At 47.1% G+C, this 13,991-nt stretch overlaps 1 protein-coding gene across 1 annotated transcript in view; it reads left to right on the plus strand.

Moving 5' to 3' along the window:
• CSMD2 (CUB and Sushi multiple domains 2) overlaps positions 1-13,991 on the plus strand; it is a 239,718-nt gene that overhangs the window by 137,119 nt on the left and 88,608 nt on the right. Inside the window, exons 14-19 of the mRNA XM_034069226.1 lie at positions 6,137-6,463; positions 8,623-8,817; positions 10,917-11,055; positions 11,716-11,903; positions 12,286-12,474; positions 12,684-12,800. Of these exons, the coding sequence (XP_033925117.1) occupies positions 6,137-6,463; positions 8,623-8,817; positions 10,917-11,055; positions 11,716-11,903; positions 12,286-12,474; positions 12,684-12,800 (1,155 nt within the window). The remainder of the gene's footprint in view (positions 1-6,136; positions 6,464-8,622; positions 8,818-10,916; positions 11,056-11,715; positions 11,904-12,285; positions 12,475-12,683; positions 12,801-13,991) is intronic.

The following is a 13,991-nucleotide window of genomic DNA, read 5'->3' on the forward strand; positions in this document are numbered from 1 at the left end:
AGCTGGGCTGCTAACCTTTGTGTGCACTGTCTGGTACAAACAGGCAGGATTAGGAGCTGGGAATGCAAAGTGCAATAGATGTTTTTCCCAGCAACGTACTGAACAGAACCCTGTAATTTCATATCACTTGGCAAGGTTTTCATTTAGCTCTAAATTGTCAATTGGTCATTATTTTCTTTCTCTTTGTTTTTTCTCGTTTCTTCTTTTCTACCTGTTATTCGCAGCAACCTATGGAGCCTTCCCGAAGAGTAATTTGGATGGAAGTGTGTTTTATAAGGTAGCAGTGATAAAAGCATTGCTTGCCATTTAAAAATAATAGCTTTTTAACAGAGAGAGTGGTTAACCCTTGGGGCAGGCTACTGAAGGCAGGGCCGGGCTCTCCATCCTCAGTCATTTATAGGCTGAGATGAGGGGTGCTCCTTTCTGGATATCTGTAGGCACCAGGAATTGTTCTGTAGTCTGTACTAAGGAGGTGGATGGTTAAGATGATCACAATGATCCTTTATTGTCCCATAATACTTCCAGAAGGTTTTCTTTTAAAGGAAATGATAGTTGTTTCATTATAACGGAGGCTCTTTATTTTCTTACACTTGTTTCAATGCTCTTATGAAGCACCTGAGATGATTCTCCTGATGGTGAATGGCAGAGACACCAGTTATCTCTGCCAGATGATCTGGGACAGGGACTTGGTGGCTAACCTTAACCTTCCAAACCACGTCAGCTCTGGGCTCTGCAGAGCAGCCATTCACATCCTGTGTTTCTGCCAAGAGCCAGGCTCTGTGCCTGCCGAGGCCACGTCAATGGCTTAGATGGCTTCTGCAACAGATGCGTGTCCTTCAGGACCCATTAGCACCTTCTGCTTGCCCTGGATCCTGTTGGCTTCAGAGCAGCAAATCAGGGGTGAAATGCTCTTTATGCTCAGCCTCTTCCCAGGAGCTGCTGAGATCTGGTCGTCCTCTGGCAGCAAGGGAGGCAAATTAAATGAAGGCAGGATTACCATGATCTCTATATACATGAGGGATTTGTAGCTTTTGTTAACAACCTTGTTTCATGGTTGCAGCCATGTAAGACTGTTCCCTTCTTAATTTTAAGCAGGGCACTCTCCCTCAAAGCCCTTGTTCTGCATTGCAGTCCTAGTTTATCAAAGCACTGAGATTTAAATGTTTGCTTAAGCAGACATACATGCTTAAGTGCTTGGCTGGGCAGCAGTTGCACTTAAGAGCCTTCTCAATTGCAATGAATTGAGTTCTAATTGTCCCTCATGAGCTCCCAAGGCATTTTATTGGTGTAAATTTCCCATTTCCTTTTCTGTGACTTTATAAGAGGGCTGCTTGACCAGCCCCATCCTTTCTGCTCTTCCTTGAGAGTTGTCTCAAGGTGCACATCTTCCAGCATGCCACTTGTCAGTTAAGTTGGGAAGTTCCCCTTGGTGTCCATATCTATGGAGAGCTGGATGAGTGAAGCACCTGGGTTGAACCAGAGCCTGTTTTCTCCTTGGTGTTACTGTCAGTGAGTTCTCTCCAGCTCATCTGAGGTGCTCCCAGCCGTGTGCTCAGTGCTGGTCAGGAGGATGCAGTGTATTGGGTTGTCTCCATCCTTGTTATTTTACTGATTGAATCAGCTGAACTGTTACCCTGATAGGGCTTCATGCTGCTATAAATGAGCTGTCCTGTGCCAAGGCATCTGTCCGTGTTCCTGACAGCAATTGCTCAGCATGATGGGTTGCTTCTCTTCATATGAGCCTGGATCTGAAACGACACTCACTGATTTCATCAGGCAAGGAGATTGTCTCTGTCCTCTTCCCCTATCTCAGTATCCAGAAAACGGGAATATCTTGTGTCTTACGTTGCCATCTTCAATCTGGTCTGCAGAGAAGTTTCCTAATGCCTGTTTTACTTCAGTGCTTTACATGTGGGGTTGGTGTTTGAGGACATTGCAGTGGGGTATGTCCAGTTTGCTGGGGGTCCATGAGTGCAGGTTTCTCTCCCAAGGCTCCTTCTGTTGTTCCCCATTAGCAGAATGTCACACCTGGCTGAACCTGCCCACACACGTCGTGGGGTGCAGGTACTGTAGTTGCAGTTACACGCTCCGGGGGTGCCTCACCCTTTGCAGTGCACTGTGCTGAGGCCATGGGGCTGTGTGGAGCTGAGTCCCAGCCTGTTGCAGGAGCAGCTTCCAGGAGATGAATGCGTTGAAGCAGTTGTGGGTGGCTCTGCAGCAGCAGAAGGATGCTCTGCTAACCCACGAGGGCAGCTACACCACAAGAGCACTCCACTGATCTGGGGCTTTTGCCAGAAAGTGGCAGTTAAACTTTGGGCTTGTGGATGCTGCAACCGGTTCCAAAGGGAGACTGCAGGGGAGGGGGATTGTTGTGTGTGAAATAAACAGGCACACAGGAAAGGATCTTGTCTTCATGCCTTGGAGCACCTCCTGAGTACCAAATGGCTGCAGAATGCTGGCAGACAAGCAGCATGACACTGTCCTGGTGCAGATCAGCATCTTCCAGTAAGTTTTAGGAACTTGTCTTATTCCCAGTAACCCCATCACTGTTCCTGTTTGGAGTGGATAGAAGTGAAACCCACTTTGGTATTTCAGTGCTCTCCTCTGTGCACAGAGGCTCCCATACAGTCTGGTTTAGGTTCACTGATAATATTTTCCTCAAGGACCCAAAACCTGCTGATTTTTCATTCTTCTTAATTTCCCTGCTGTCCTGCCCGTCAGCCACTCGCTGGCACTGGCACCTGCTCCATCAGTTAGCTGGGGAGCTCTCCCAGTTAGCATCATCTCTAGACCCCTTTCCCTCACCTCCCCCTTGCCCTGTTGCTGCTTTGGGGTTCTAAGAAGGAAAATGCATCACGATGCAGATATGTTTATTGAAACAGATATAGAAGGAGGAAAATACAGGATATAAACCACTACCTCCCAGCTGGAACAGTGCCCTGAGCTCCCAGCACTCTCAGCTATTTGGGATGTATGCTTCCTGAGCAAGGCATGCTGGTATTAACCAGGCTCCTGCTGAGCTGCTGGTTTTCCAGTCCATCACCAGCTATGCCTAGAGGGGAGGGATCTTCTTCAAAAGGAAGGGTAAGGCAGCAGATCCACTACTGCCTTCAAGCTCTCTCCCATCAGTCTGAGGCTGGGTGAAGGTGCAGGAACAAGCAGCTCTGCTGGTGAAGAACTGTCAGATAACCTCCGTGTCCAGCTTGGCCACGAGCATCACACGCTGCGAGGGGGCCACAGGGCAGCATCCTCAAGCCACAACCACATGTGCACTCGACTTGCTGCCACAAGAAGTGATGAGCTGTTTGTTTGCTGGTTTACTGCTCTAAATGAAGGCAGAATCTTGATAATGTGTGTGATGACTTGAACAAATACCTTGTAGTCGTTCATTAGTGACGTGGGTTTCACTGGCTGTGGTGGGTACTCTGTGTGCACCCAGTGTTGCTGTTGTTTATTCTGCTGTATTTAATAACGGCATTTTCCTTACTGCCTTTGCAGTACTTGATCAGTATTGATAATTATTGACACACATCAGCTTAGGTTATAAATGTGAACCTGTGCTGTGCACTTAATGAAATGTCCTCGTAACATAGAGGAACGATGATAATAAATACAAATGCCTGTCTCTTAGCTGAAGGAGTGATGGGTGTTCCCAGCACAAGCATCCTGACGGGCAGGCTGCAGACAGCAGCACTCACCTCTGCCTGTCACGTTTGCAGTGACTGCTCGCTCCTCAGGGGCTCTTTGTTCCCAGCTGTCTGAGATGCACAGAACAGCAGACAGGTAGCGCTCAGCTGCCTTCCTCCTTCCCTGGGTCCTGTCCTCTTCCTTTCGATGGCACATGTCAGTGTATGTGACATCTACATAAACAGCTTCTGCTTTATGCAAGTGTCCAGCAAAGCACCTCTGAGAAAGCAGAGGCTGATGTGGATCCTGGTGCAGCCGCAGACCAAAAACCCTCTTTCATGCTGAAGGAAAACCTCTCCTGCTTTAAAAGATCAAGCAAATCTTCCTATCACAGACACCATGAGCTTGTCCATGAACCTGCTGATTGGTTGTTGCTCCCTGGGTTGGATGTGTCCGTCTGGGGGTAAAGCCGAGCTCCCCAGTGCATGCAGGAGGGCTTGGACATGGGTGCCATGGCCAGGGATGTGGGTGCGTGGGGCAGGAGCTTGGCTGTCAGCAGCACTCGTTACCTATGGAAGATCAGAAGTGTCATTTGCTTCCCTGCAGTGGAGGCTGCTGAGGGTGGGTTTCTGTGTCATTGTCTTTCATCTTAGCAAAGGTTAATTTCCTATTCTTCCCTCACTCTGCTTTTCTCTCTCTTGTCAGCAAGTTCTTTGTTGTTGTGTCCCGAAAGGAGCCAGCAGCTCTGTGCTGTAATAGCTGTGCTAGCAACTGTACCTCTGTTGTGGGCTGTGTGATACTGTAGGTCCTATATGAATGCTGATTTACCCCTTTGATGAGGAGTTCCTACCACTAAGACTTTTCTCTGTGCAGTTATTTTCAGTACCTATTCCTAGGCAGATTATACCAAGCTTATGGTGGCAGAATTATTTGACAGCATCCCTTAATATTTCAGCATCTAGCAAAGAACCCAAATCCTGAGGGTATTTTGCAGTTTGCTTTCTCTTTAATCTCTTCTCTTTGTTGCCGAGAGCAGGAAATAGATTGTGTAGCTCTTAGCCTTGATAACGTCATGGTAACGTCCATCTTATTTGATCTGAAACCATTAAGTGTTGAAGGAAGACAGCGAAAATAACAGCGGGAGGGTGAGCATTGAACCAAATAATTGTATAAATGCCAAACTAAAACCAGCCTCATCCTTGGTGCAGTGTCCTTTTGCCAGGAATGAGTGAGGTGTGTGTTCCGAGTCATGGATTTTCCCAAGGGTGATGGTGGGGAAAGAGCTGAGTAAAGCATACGTATGTAAGAGACCAACATTGGGTAGGTACCACTTAAAAGGCAGCCTTGCTTTCTCAAATGAGTGGACTTTGGCAGCTGGAATACAGTATATATTGAAACCCTTGAGAGCTGAAGGGTTCCTCCATGCGCACTGTTCCCCTCAACTTCAGTGGAGAGACCAGGTTTATCTTCCTGGCAATGGCAGTCTGGTTTGGTGCCTCACTTTGGTAAGCTGCCAGGCAGCAGGTCAGTGATTTATTTGTGATGGGAAGGGGAAGGTTCCAGCTCACCAGTGCTGCCCTAAGCCCCTTGGCACTTGGGGGAAGCTTGGGATGGTTCCTGGGCTGTTCCTTGCCTGATGCAGCAGAGTCCTTGCCAAAACCAAACAGCTTTTGTTTCTCACTGCCTGTTTGGCAGAGGTGTAAACAGCTGCCCAAGGAGATAGAGACAAAGGCAAATGGATTCACAGCTCGTTCTCAAAAGTGTTGATAATTTATTGCTGTATCAGTTATTCAATGCATCATTATTTATTGCTGTGCAGTTATTTAATGCAGGATGCGCATAGTCTGAATGTGAGGAGTTTGTCCGTGTGCAGTGGGATTGCCTGGGTGCAGTCACATCTGCTGAGGAGCATGGGTGAAAAGTGTATTTAGCCAATAGAAAGTAAGCTATAAGTGCAGTTGTTGTAAAACAGCCTGAAAAGCCTGCACTGCACTCAGGATTGCATCCACAGTTACCAGCACTTGTCTGGGGATGCAGCAGATGAGCCTGGGGGTGAGCATGGGGGAACAGCGAGCTGATTCCTCACCTCAGGTTTACCTTGTGCCAGCTCATTTAATGCTGATGTTCTTTTGCGTTAGGGATAGTCCCACATTTGGTTCTTGTGTGGGCTTTCAGGGACGTGCAGGAGAATTCACCTCCAGCTTAGTGAATCCGCACCTGCTTGAGCAACATTTCCTTCCTGCAGCAGCAGCCTGTGCTAGGCTGGCAAATGGCAAATAACCCAAAGTGGGACTGGAGACTCTTTCAAAGTCACATCTTCCCATGCAGATAAATCACTGACAGCAGTGAATGGAGCACTGAGCCCTTCCTTTCTTTACTTGTCTCTGAGAAGCAAAGCGATTGGGAATTTGCCGGAATCTCCCAGCTCAGGGGATAAGGGGAGGGGGAAACATGACAGAGCAGTTTGTAGGAGCTGTGCTCCGTGATTGATGCTGATTTCTTATTGCAGTTTCCTGCTTTTTCAACTTCACCTCCCCGTCTGGGATTGTGCTGTCACCAAATTACCCTGAAGAATATGGAAGCAGCTTGCACTGTGTTTGGTTAATTATAGCTAAACCCGAGAGCCGCATTCACTTGGCTTTCAATGACTTTGATGTGGAGCCCCAGTTTGATTTCCTGGCTGTCAAGGATGGTGGCACTGCCGAATCCCCGGTGCTGGGCACCTTCTCAGGAAACCAGATCCCCTCCTCTCTGACCAGCAGCGGTCACGTAGCCAGGCTGGAGTTCCAGACCGACCACTCCATGGAGAAGAGAGGCTTCAACATAACCTTCACCAGTAAGTGCCTCATCCTTCCTCCTGGTTTTCATTTCAAGCTCCAGACTCTCAGTGGAGACTGATAGACAAGGGTTTGATCTCACTAAAACTGCAATTCCCAAGGAAATCTAAAAATGAGGGATTACTTCAGATTTGCAGCTGGGTAATGGAGGATTGGTGTCAAGCTTAGAGCTGATTGCTCAGGTTCTTCCTGGCTGTGAAGTTTAAGTGTTGTCCAGCAGTGTGAAAGACACAGCTTGCCCCTGGATTATCCATCCTTGGAGCAGCCAGGGTTTCTGTTCTCCCACCAGCCCACAGCTTGCTGCATTCTGTGGGCTTTCTTCTCTCCTCTCATGCCTCTGTTCTGCTCACTGGGCTGAGACACTGCTTTGTGGGGAGCTTGGCGTGTTCGATCTCAGGTGCTTGTGTTCATCAGTCAGTCCTATCACCACTTGCTGACACCTAAAAGCATGCAAGACTTTGGAGATAAAGGGAAACATGTAGCAATGTCTTAACATATTAGGCCTTGAAACTTCCACAGAGATATTTGGCTTCACCTAAGTCCAGCCTTCAGATCTCAGATGGATGCTATAGTAATTTTATCCTCATATTGTCCTATAATTTTCTAAAGAGCGTTATTAAACCTATTCAGCAGAACTGATAAATGACTTTGTTACAATAGCCTTTAGTGGCGCAGCTGAATTAACAGCCCTTGGAGCCATGATTGCAAATCCTCCTTATTCAAAAAACTAAAATCAGAGGTCTTAAGAAATCCTTTGCCACACTATAGCAGGCAGAAGGTTCATCAGGTGAAGTGGGTTGTGTATGGGAGTATCACATAGCCAGGGTTGAGCCCTTAGGTCCTGTGAGGGGGAGCCATCTCATCCCAGAACGCTGCTGGTCCCTCCAGGATGCGTCTCTGATCCGTTCCGTACCCATGTTGGGAATTGTGGCTGTCCCCCTGAATAAAGACATTTTTAAAGCAAATTCTTTATTGTTGTAAATGACTCTTAAGTTTGCATCAGTTAATGTGTTCTGACTGCTTGAATACCGAAAGGGAACTCCTGAGCCTTTCTCAGATACTTTGCTGTCCCAGTTCAGGTATGAGAGAGGAGACAACATCCTGCTACAAGGGACAGATACCAGAGCACAAAGAACAGCTTCAGCCTGTGTTTTCCCCTTCAGCAGTGTATCTAACAAGATTGTTAGAAGAGTAATGATGCTCTGTAAGAAATCCAGAACTCATCTGAATTTGGTCAAGTGCATTAAATATATTAAAAGCATGTGTGTGTAATTAATCTGGAGGCTTTAATCTTTAATATGCTGCTCATCTCTGAAGACCACCTCCCAGCGTGTGAAGATCTAGTACATAATTATGCACTTAATGGGGGGTGAAGGCTACAGACTTCCTTTCTGGCCTGGTTTTTAGCTGCTGGAAAAGGGCAAGCCTTTAAACAGAGCTGTGTGTCTGTGCAAGTCCACGTGCAACTTTGCAACACCTAGAAAGGTAATTGCTGTGTGTCCTTCATTTTATCCTAGTAATGAAGACAAGCGAGGTACATGGCAGTCAATCACTGAGTGTGTGGAGAGGACCCTTACTTTTAACTGCAGGGCCTTAAAGCTTTCATTTTTTCTCATTAATGGTTAACTGATGGCCCTCCATGCAGATGCCTTTGGGTTTTTTAAAGTCTTTGGGTATTTGTGTGTTTTCATATGTGAAAGATGGCTAAAGCAGCCATTTGGTTCTGCAGGCTCCTTTCTGGCCCCTGTTGCTGCTGTATCCCAGCACCTCTTAGACGCAAATGGCTTTAATCCCATCCTTCCTCTGTCAGGGTGCAAATGAACACTTGCAATGGAGAACAGGGGACAGCAAAATCTGAGTGACTTCAAGTAGATGGAAAGTTGAACGGTGAGAACACACACATGGGTGTCTTGGAGAAGAGGTAGTGATGTGTATCTGGCACAGGCTGACTTGCCCTCGTGGAACACAGTGGCTTTGCTGGCTCAAATTCAAGTCCATGTTGTTTGGTCTTCCCTTTGAGTCTGTCCCAGTGTCAAGGGGCAAGAACAAGTACTATTGCCTACATAGAAAGTGTTGCTTAATTGCTAAGAGTGTAGTCCAACATACTTTTGCATTGGACGGAGGCAGAAACTCACTATTCTCTTTCTTTCCCTCCTAGCATTTAGGCACAACGAATGCCCTGACCCTGGCGTGCCTGTGAATGGAAAGAGGTTTGGTGACAGCCTCCAGCTTGGCAGCTCAGTGTCTTTCCTGTGTGACGAGGGCTTCATTAGGACCCATGGCTCAGAAACCATCACCTGCATCTTGAAGGAAGGGAACGTGGTCTGGAACAACGCAGTGCTCAGATGTGAAGGTGACTTTTATCATCTTTCCTACTAGTCTGTATGTGCAGCCTGGAGGGAGAATGATCCCTGGTGTTTGGGGAAAAGGCGTAACAGTTGTGTCAAGGTCCCAGTCAGATGACCCATAGGGAGGGTGCACAGTGCTGCCATCATATAGGCAGAGGCTCTTGTTGAGAGCTAAAGGACTCCTGGACTTAGTCCTAACCTTCAGCTTCTCAGTTATAGCCAGGGTTTCACACAGCTCTGGAAGGTGTTGTTGGCACGGAAGAGTTTGCTGAGGAGGAGGATCCAGCCCAGCAACCACTGAGCATGGAACTCGATTCTCTGTGAAGGAAATGATGGGGATTATTTGTATTAGCTCAGTTCTTGTTGCAACAGGCATTTTGCTAATAGCAATAATAAAAGGCTTTGGTTTACTGATGACTCAAAGCTTCCCAGCTCCTCTTGTCATGAAGGGAATAAGAAAACTGAAGGATATACAGTGACATTTTGCTGACCTGATTTTTGGTACATGTGAAATGTATAATATTTATATAATGAAATGTATAATCTTTACATAATGAAAGAAGCAAAAGGTACAGATCTCGACTGTGAGAAGCGAACATGCATGTACCTTCAGCTTGTCTTCCTCAGTATCAGGCCGGTCTGATGGGCTCTGACAGTTGAGAGCCACAAGTTCTGCATTTATGTGTCTTTGCTACAGCAGCTGCAATAGCTAAACCCAGAAAAGTGGCTTGGATGAAAGGCTTTAATCCAGATTTCACAGCTTTTTCCTAGTCCTTTAAAGCTTCTACTATGGAAAAAGGGGGAAAACCGAAGTGATAAGTGTTCCTCTGCCTTCTGTTCCCAGGGAAGTGATGCCCTGCTCTGGTATTTACAGTAATTTGAATAACAACTACTGTGCTATTGAGAAATAGGAGAAATAATTTGGTCCTGCATTGTTGAGTGGATGAGCAGCAGGAATTGCACAATCAGCCCCATTGTCTTTCACATTGAAAGAAGAAGGTGTCAATTGTGTTCAATAACTTTCCCATAAAAGAAGCTGAACTTTTTTATGATCTTGTATCATTTCTCTTTGGCAATCAGCAGGCACTAACATGCCTGCAGGTTTGAGTCAGGGTTGCCATTGCTTGTATAAGCCTTGGAGTTTATGTATTTGTAAATGTAGAAAGGCAAAATACATTAACTAATACAATTCTAATGAACTTTTATCTTGGGAAGCTTTGATAACCTTGTGCCATTAACTCGTACTCTTTCTCTGTGATCACAGTGGTGATTTCTCTGGCTCACCCTTCACTGTGCACTCGGTTAAGTGAACATTTTAATTAGCTTTAGAGAAGGAGGAGGTTTATAGAGCCACACAAAGCACATGTGAGCAGCACCAGGGGCTTGGACATAAAGAAACACCAGGGTGATGACTCCTGCAGAGTGCTGAGCAGGGGGAACACGAACAGGAGCAGGCACATTTTTCCATCCCATTTGGTTTCTTTAGAGGACAATATGTTGCAGTTATTGAGGGTGATAGGATTTTGTACCTCTGGTCCATCAGATCCAGTGTGCTTTTTCCAGAAGAGATGATGATGTGCCTTCAGCTTCTGCTGATGGCACAAGGGACCACAGTGCGCAATAAATGCCACAGTCTTGTGATGTCCCTTGTGGTAGAAAAGACATGACTCAATTACCATGAATATGAAGGATTTTCTGGCACCTGCAGCTGCTGAAATGCAAACTGACCTTGCAGTTTTCTATGGCTTTATATCTAATAATTATTGTTATACCCTGTCTCCTTAGAGCCACTGCACAAGGTCAGGCTGCTGACTCCCACAGATACAGCAGCAGCAGGCTGCTCTATCTTCAGTTTAAGCTGAAAAGGCAATTTCCTACCAGTTAGTGTTGTTATTTCATAGAATCGTAGGATGGTTTGGGTCAGAAGGGACCTTAAAGCTCATCCGCTTCCAAGCCCTGCCTCGGGCAGTGACACCTTCCATTAGACCAGGTTGATCATCTGGAGCTGATTTTTGTGAACACATGAGTAGTGCATGAAAGCTCTTGCATGGCAGGACAGACTGCATCTGCTCATGCCTGAATCCTCTCCTGTCCTTGTCCTCAGCACCCTGCGGGGGCCACTTAACATCACCCAGCGGAACCATCCTCTCCCCGGGTTGGCCTGGCTTCTACAAGGACTCGCTGAGCTGCGCCTGGGTCATAGAGGCCCAGCCAGGCTACCCCATCAAGATCACGTTTGACAGGTACTCACCTTGGGCTTCTCAAAGGGTTCCTCTCTGTGCTTGTGCCTGGCTCCAGCAGAGGGGAAGGGAACGAACAGCTCAGTGTTGTGTTCAGCAGCCACAGTCTCTCTTTCTCTCCTTCCTTTTGTGAATTAACTCCTGACAAGAGGTTAGGATTGACCTCATTCCTAAAGAAATGATGGGGTTTTTCCCTTCTTGTTTTGACTAACTCCTGCTCATTGGCAGTGCTATTTCAGACATGCATAGGACATGGTTGTGGAGGCTGAGCTCCCACGTGTTCAGCATGCATCAGCAGTGAGGATCCTGCGTGCTGAGTCTCTTGACTTGCCCTGGATTTCATGTTTGAGGAGGGCTGGGCTTTCTTGAGCCTGGCTCTCTGTGCCTGGGAGGTGATAGTGCATTTAGCAGAAGACATTTGTTGCTGCAAAGGCTGTTTGGTGTCAGCACATGAAGCAGGCAAAGGATCAGAAGCTGAAATGGGTAGGAGGGGAATGGCATGTTCTCGGTAAGATGCTCCCTCAGCTGAAGGTCAGGCCATGGAAACAGAGCCATGTTTCACCCCATGGCACATCCTGCCTTCCAGTCACTGGGGCACATTCAGAACTACAGTGAAGTGAGTGATTCTGGGTTTTCACAGAGCTGTTCCTGTGTCCCTTTCAGGTTTAAGACAGAAGTGAATTACGACACCCTGGAAGTGCGAGATGGCCGGTCCTATTCTTCTCCATTGATAGGTGTCTATGATGGGACTCAGGTGCCCCAGTTCCTCATCAGCACCAGCAACTACCTCTACCTCCTCTTCACCACTGACAAAAGCCACTCTGATATAGGCTTTCAGATCCGATATGAAAGTAAGTGGAAGTTACCCATGTAATTGCATGTTCACCAGCAGCACAGTGCTCTCAGTCAGAACCTGTGGGACTCGCTTTTCCCCTTTGCCAGGCAGTTAGCACTGCTCCAGTGACTGGAGAGTGTGAAGCTGCTACAAGGGAAGGAGCAGTTCTGCTTTCTGACTTACTTGCTTAGAGTTTTCCTGTTTATTTTAGCATCCACAGAATATTACTGATTTTGGGAGGCAGCTTTGGGTTCCTCCATCCATTTCATCCTTCTCCTTTGGGGCTAATCAGTAGGACTGAGCTCATAGGAGGAGTTGAACTTCCCCCAGTTCAATCAGAGCACCTTGCAGCTCTGCAGCCCTGGGTGCTCTGACACGAGTGGGTTTGTTTGCCGCAGCTGTGAAGCTCCAGTCGGACCATTGCTTGGATCCAGGGATCCCAGTCAATGGCCAGCGCCACGGCAATGATTTCTACGTGGGAGCACTGGTGACGTTCAGCTGCGATTCCGGCTATACCCTGAGCGACAGCGAAGCCCTGGAGTGTGAGCCCAACTTCCAGTGGAGCCGGCCACTGCCCAGCTGTGAGGGTGAGGAGCAACATCATGCAGGAGGTGGCAACCACTTCATCTGCAGAAGCTAAGCAGCAGCTGTACAGCTCACAGTGGCGTTTGACCTCTGGCCTGTGTGTGATTTTGATGGGGTGGGCTTTGTTTTGCCATTCACAAGAACTGAGATTCTTCCAGCTGATGATGGAGTTGGAATTACTTAATTCTGGCATTATTGTGTTTTCCTGCAGCTCTTTGTGGAGGTTACATTCGTGGTTCCAGTGGTACCATCCTGTCCCCAGGCTTCCCTGACTTCTATCCAAATAACTTGAACTGCACGTGGACAATAGAAACATCCCATGGAAAAGGTGAGGACCCTTGAGCTTGGAGTGGTTTTAGAGTCGGGCTGAAGGATGGTGGTCGGTGAGAGACAAGTGCTCCCTGTGTAAACCAGGAGTTTGTCTCAGTAATGGTGGGTATCATCATGGGACGTGCTCTATGTCTCCAGCTCTGTCCTAGTTCTGCAGCTCTCAATTCTCCACTAGTGAGGAGCGTTGCCAGCATAGAGGCAAAGTGCTGATCTATTGAGTCCAATCTCCTGGGCAGCTCAGGCCAGTCTTTTATCTTGCAGGAAAATGTCAAGAAAATGATCAGTGAGGATTAGAGAGCAAGTTTTATGTCCAAGGGCAGGGGGTAATTTCTCCTGATCCAGCCAGCATCTGCCTAGGCTAAGCACAAAGGGTATAAACCCTTTATGGAGCTTTATGGCTCTTATGCCACTGTCTCGTTGTACCGGATATCAGCACGACGGGAGCTATCATGAGCCAATTTTGCAAATACCATTTGTATTACAGCAAATAAACTTGTCAATGAACAGCACAGTGCATTAAGGGAACTATCACATGCTGTGAAAAGTATTCTGTTGAGTAGCAGCAATCCACCACTCCTCATTAATCCACTCTGCCTCAGATTCAGCTCTCTGATGAGGCACTGCATTATCCTGTAGCTAAGCTAAGCATAACACAGCAAACTGACACTCTTTTGTATGAGAGTGCAGGTCTGATGGCCTGTGTGCTTTTATGACAACAGCAAAAGAAAATCTCCTGACCAGGCTTAGCAAGGCTTGATAAAATGCAGAGTATTTTAGGGGTATGGGTTATTTCAGGGGTATCAGCAGGGATACGTCTGCATAAATCTAGGAGCTTTTTGTCCCCTGTCCTGTAAAAGATCCTGCTGTGGCCATTTCAGTAGTACAGGAAACACCCATTCCTTAGTGTGATGCAGTTCTGCATGATCCAGAGAATTGATGTCTGGATCTCACCATCTTCAACTGGACCATGTTTGTCACACTGGGGGAAGCTGATGTTGAGCTCTCTGAAGAGCTGGTCCAGGCTTTAGCAGATGGAAGCCTGGTAGCTTGTTCTAGGAATTCTGGCCTTAGCTGCGGGTAATGAATACTGGAAGATCAGACCATGAGGTGCTCTGTGAATCCAACTGGTTGAAAATGTAGAGGGGTTTCAAGAGTTTCAACTGCTCGTTACTTACAAGGTGGTGCTGGA

This window comes from Melopsittacus undulatus, chromosome 14, assembly GCF_012275295.1.
Source record: "Melopsittacus undulatus isolate bMelUnd1 chromosome 14, bMelUnd1.mat.Z, whole genome shotgun sequence".
Lineage (NCBI taxonomy): Eukaryota > Metazoa > Chordata > Aves > Psittaciformes > Psittaculidae > Melopsittacus > Melopsittacus undulatus.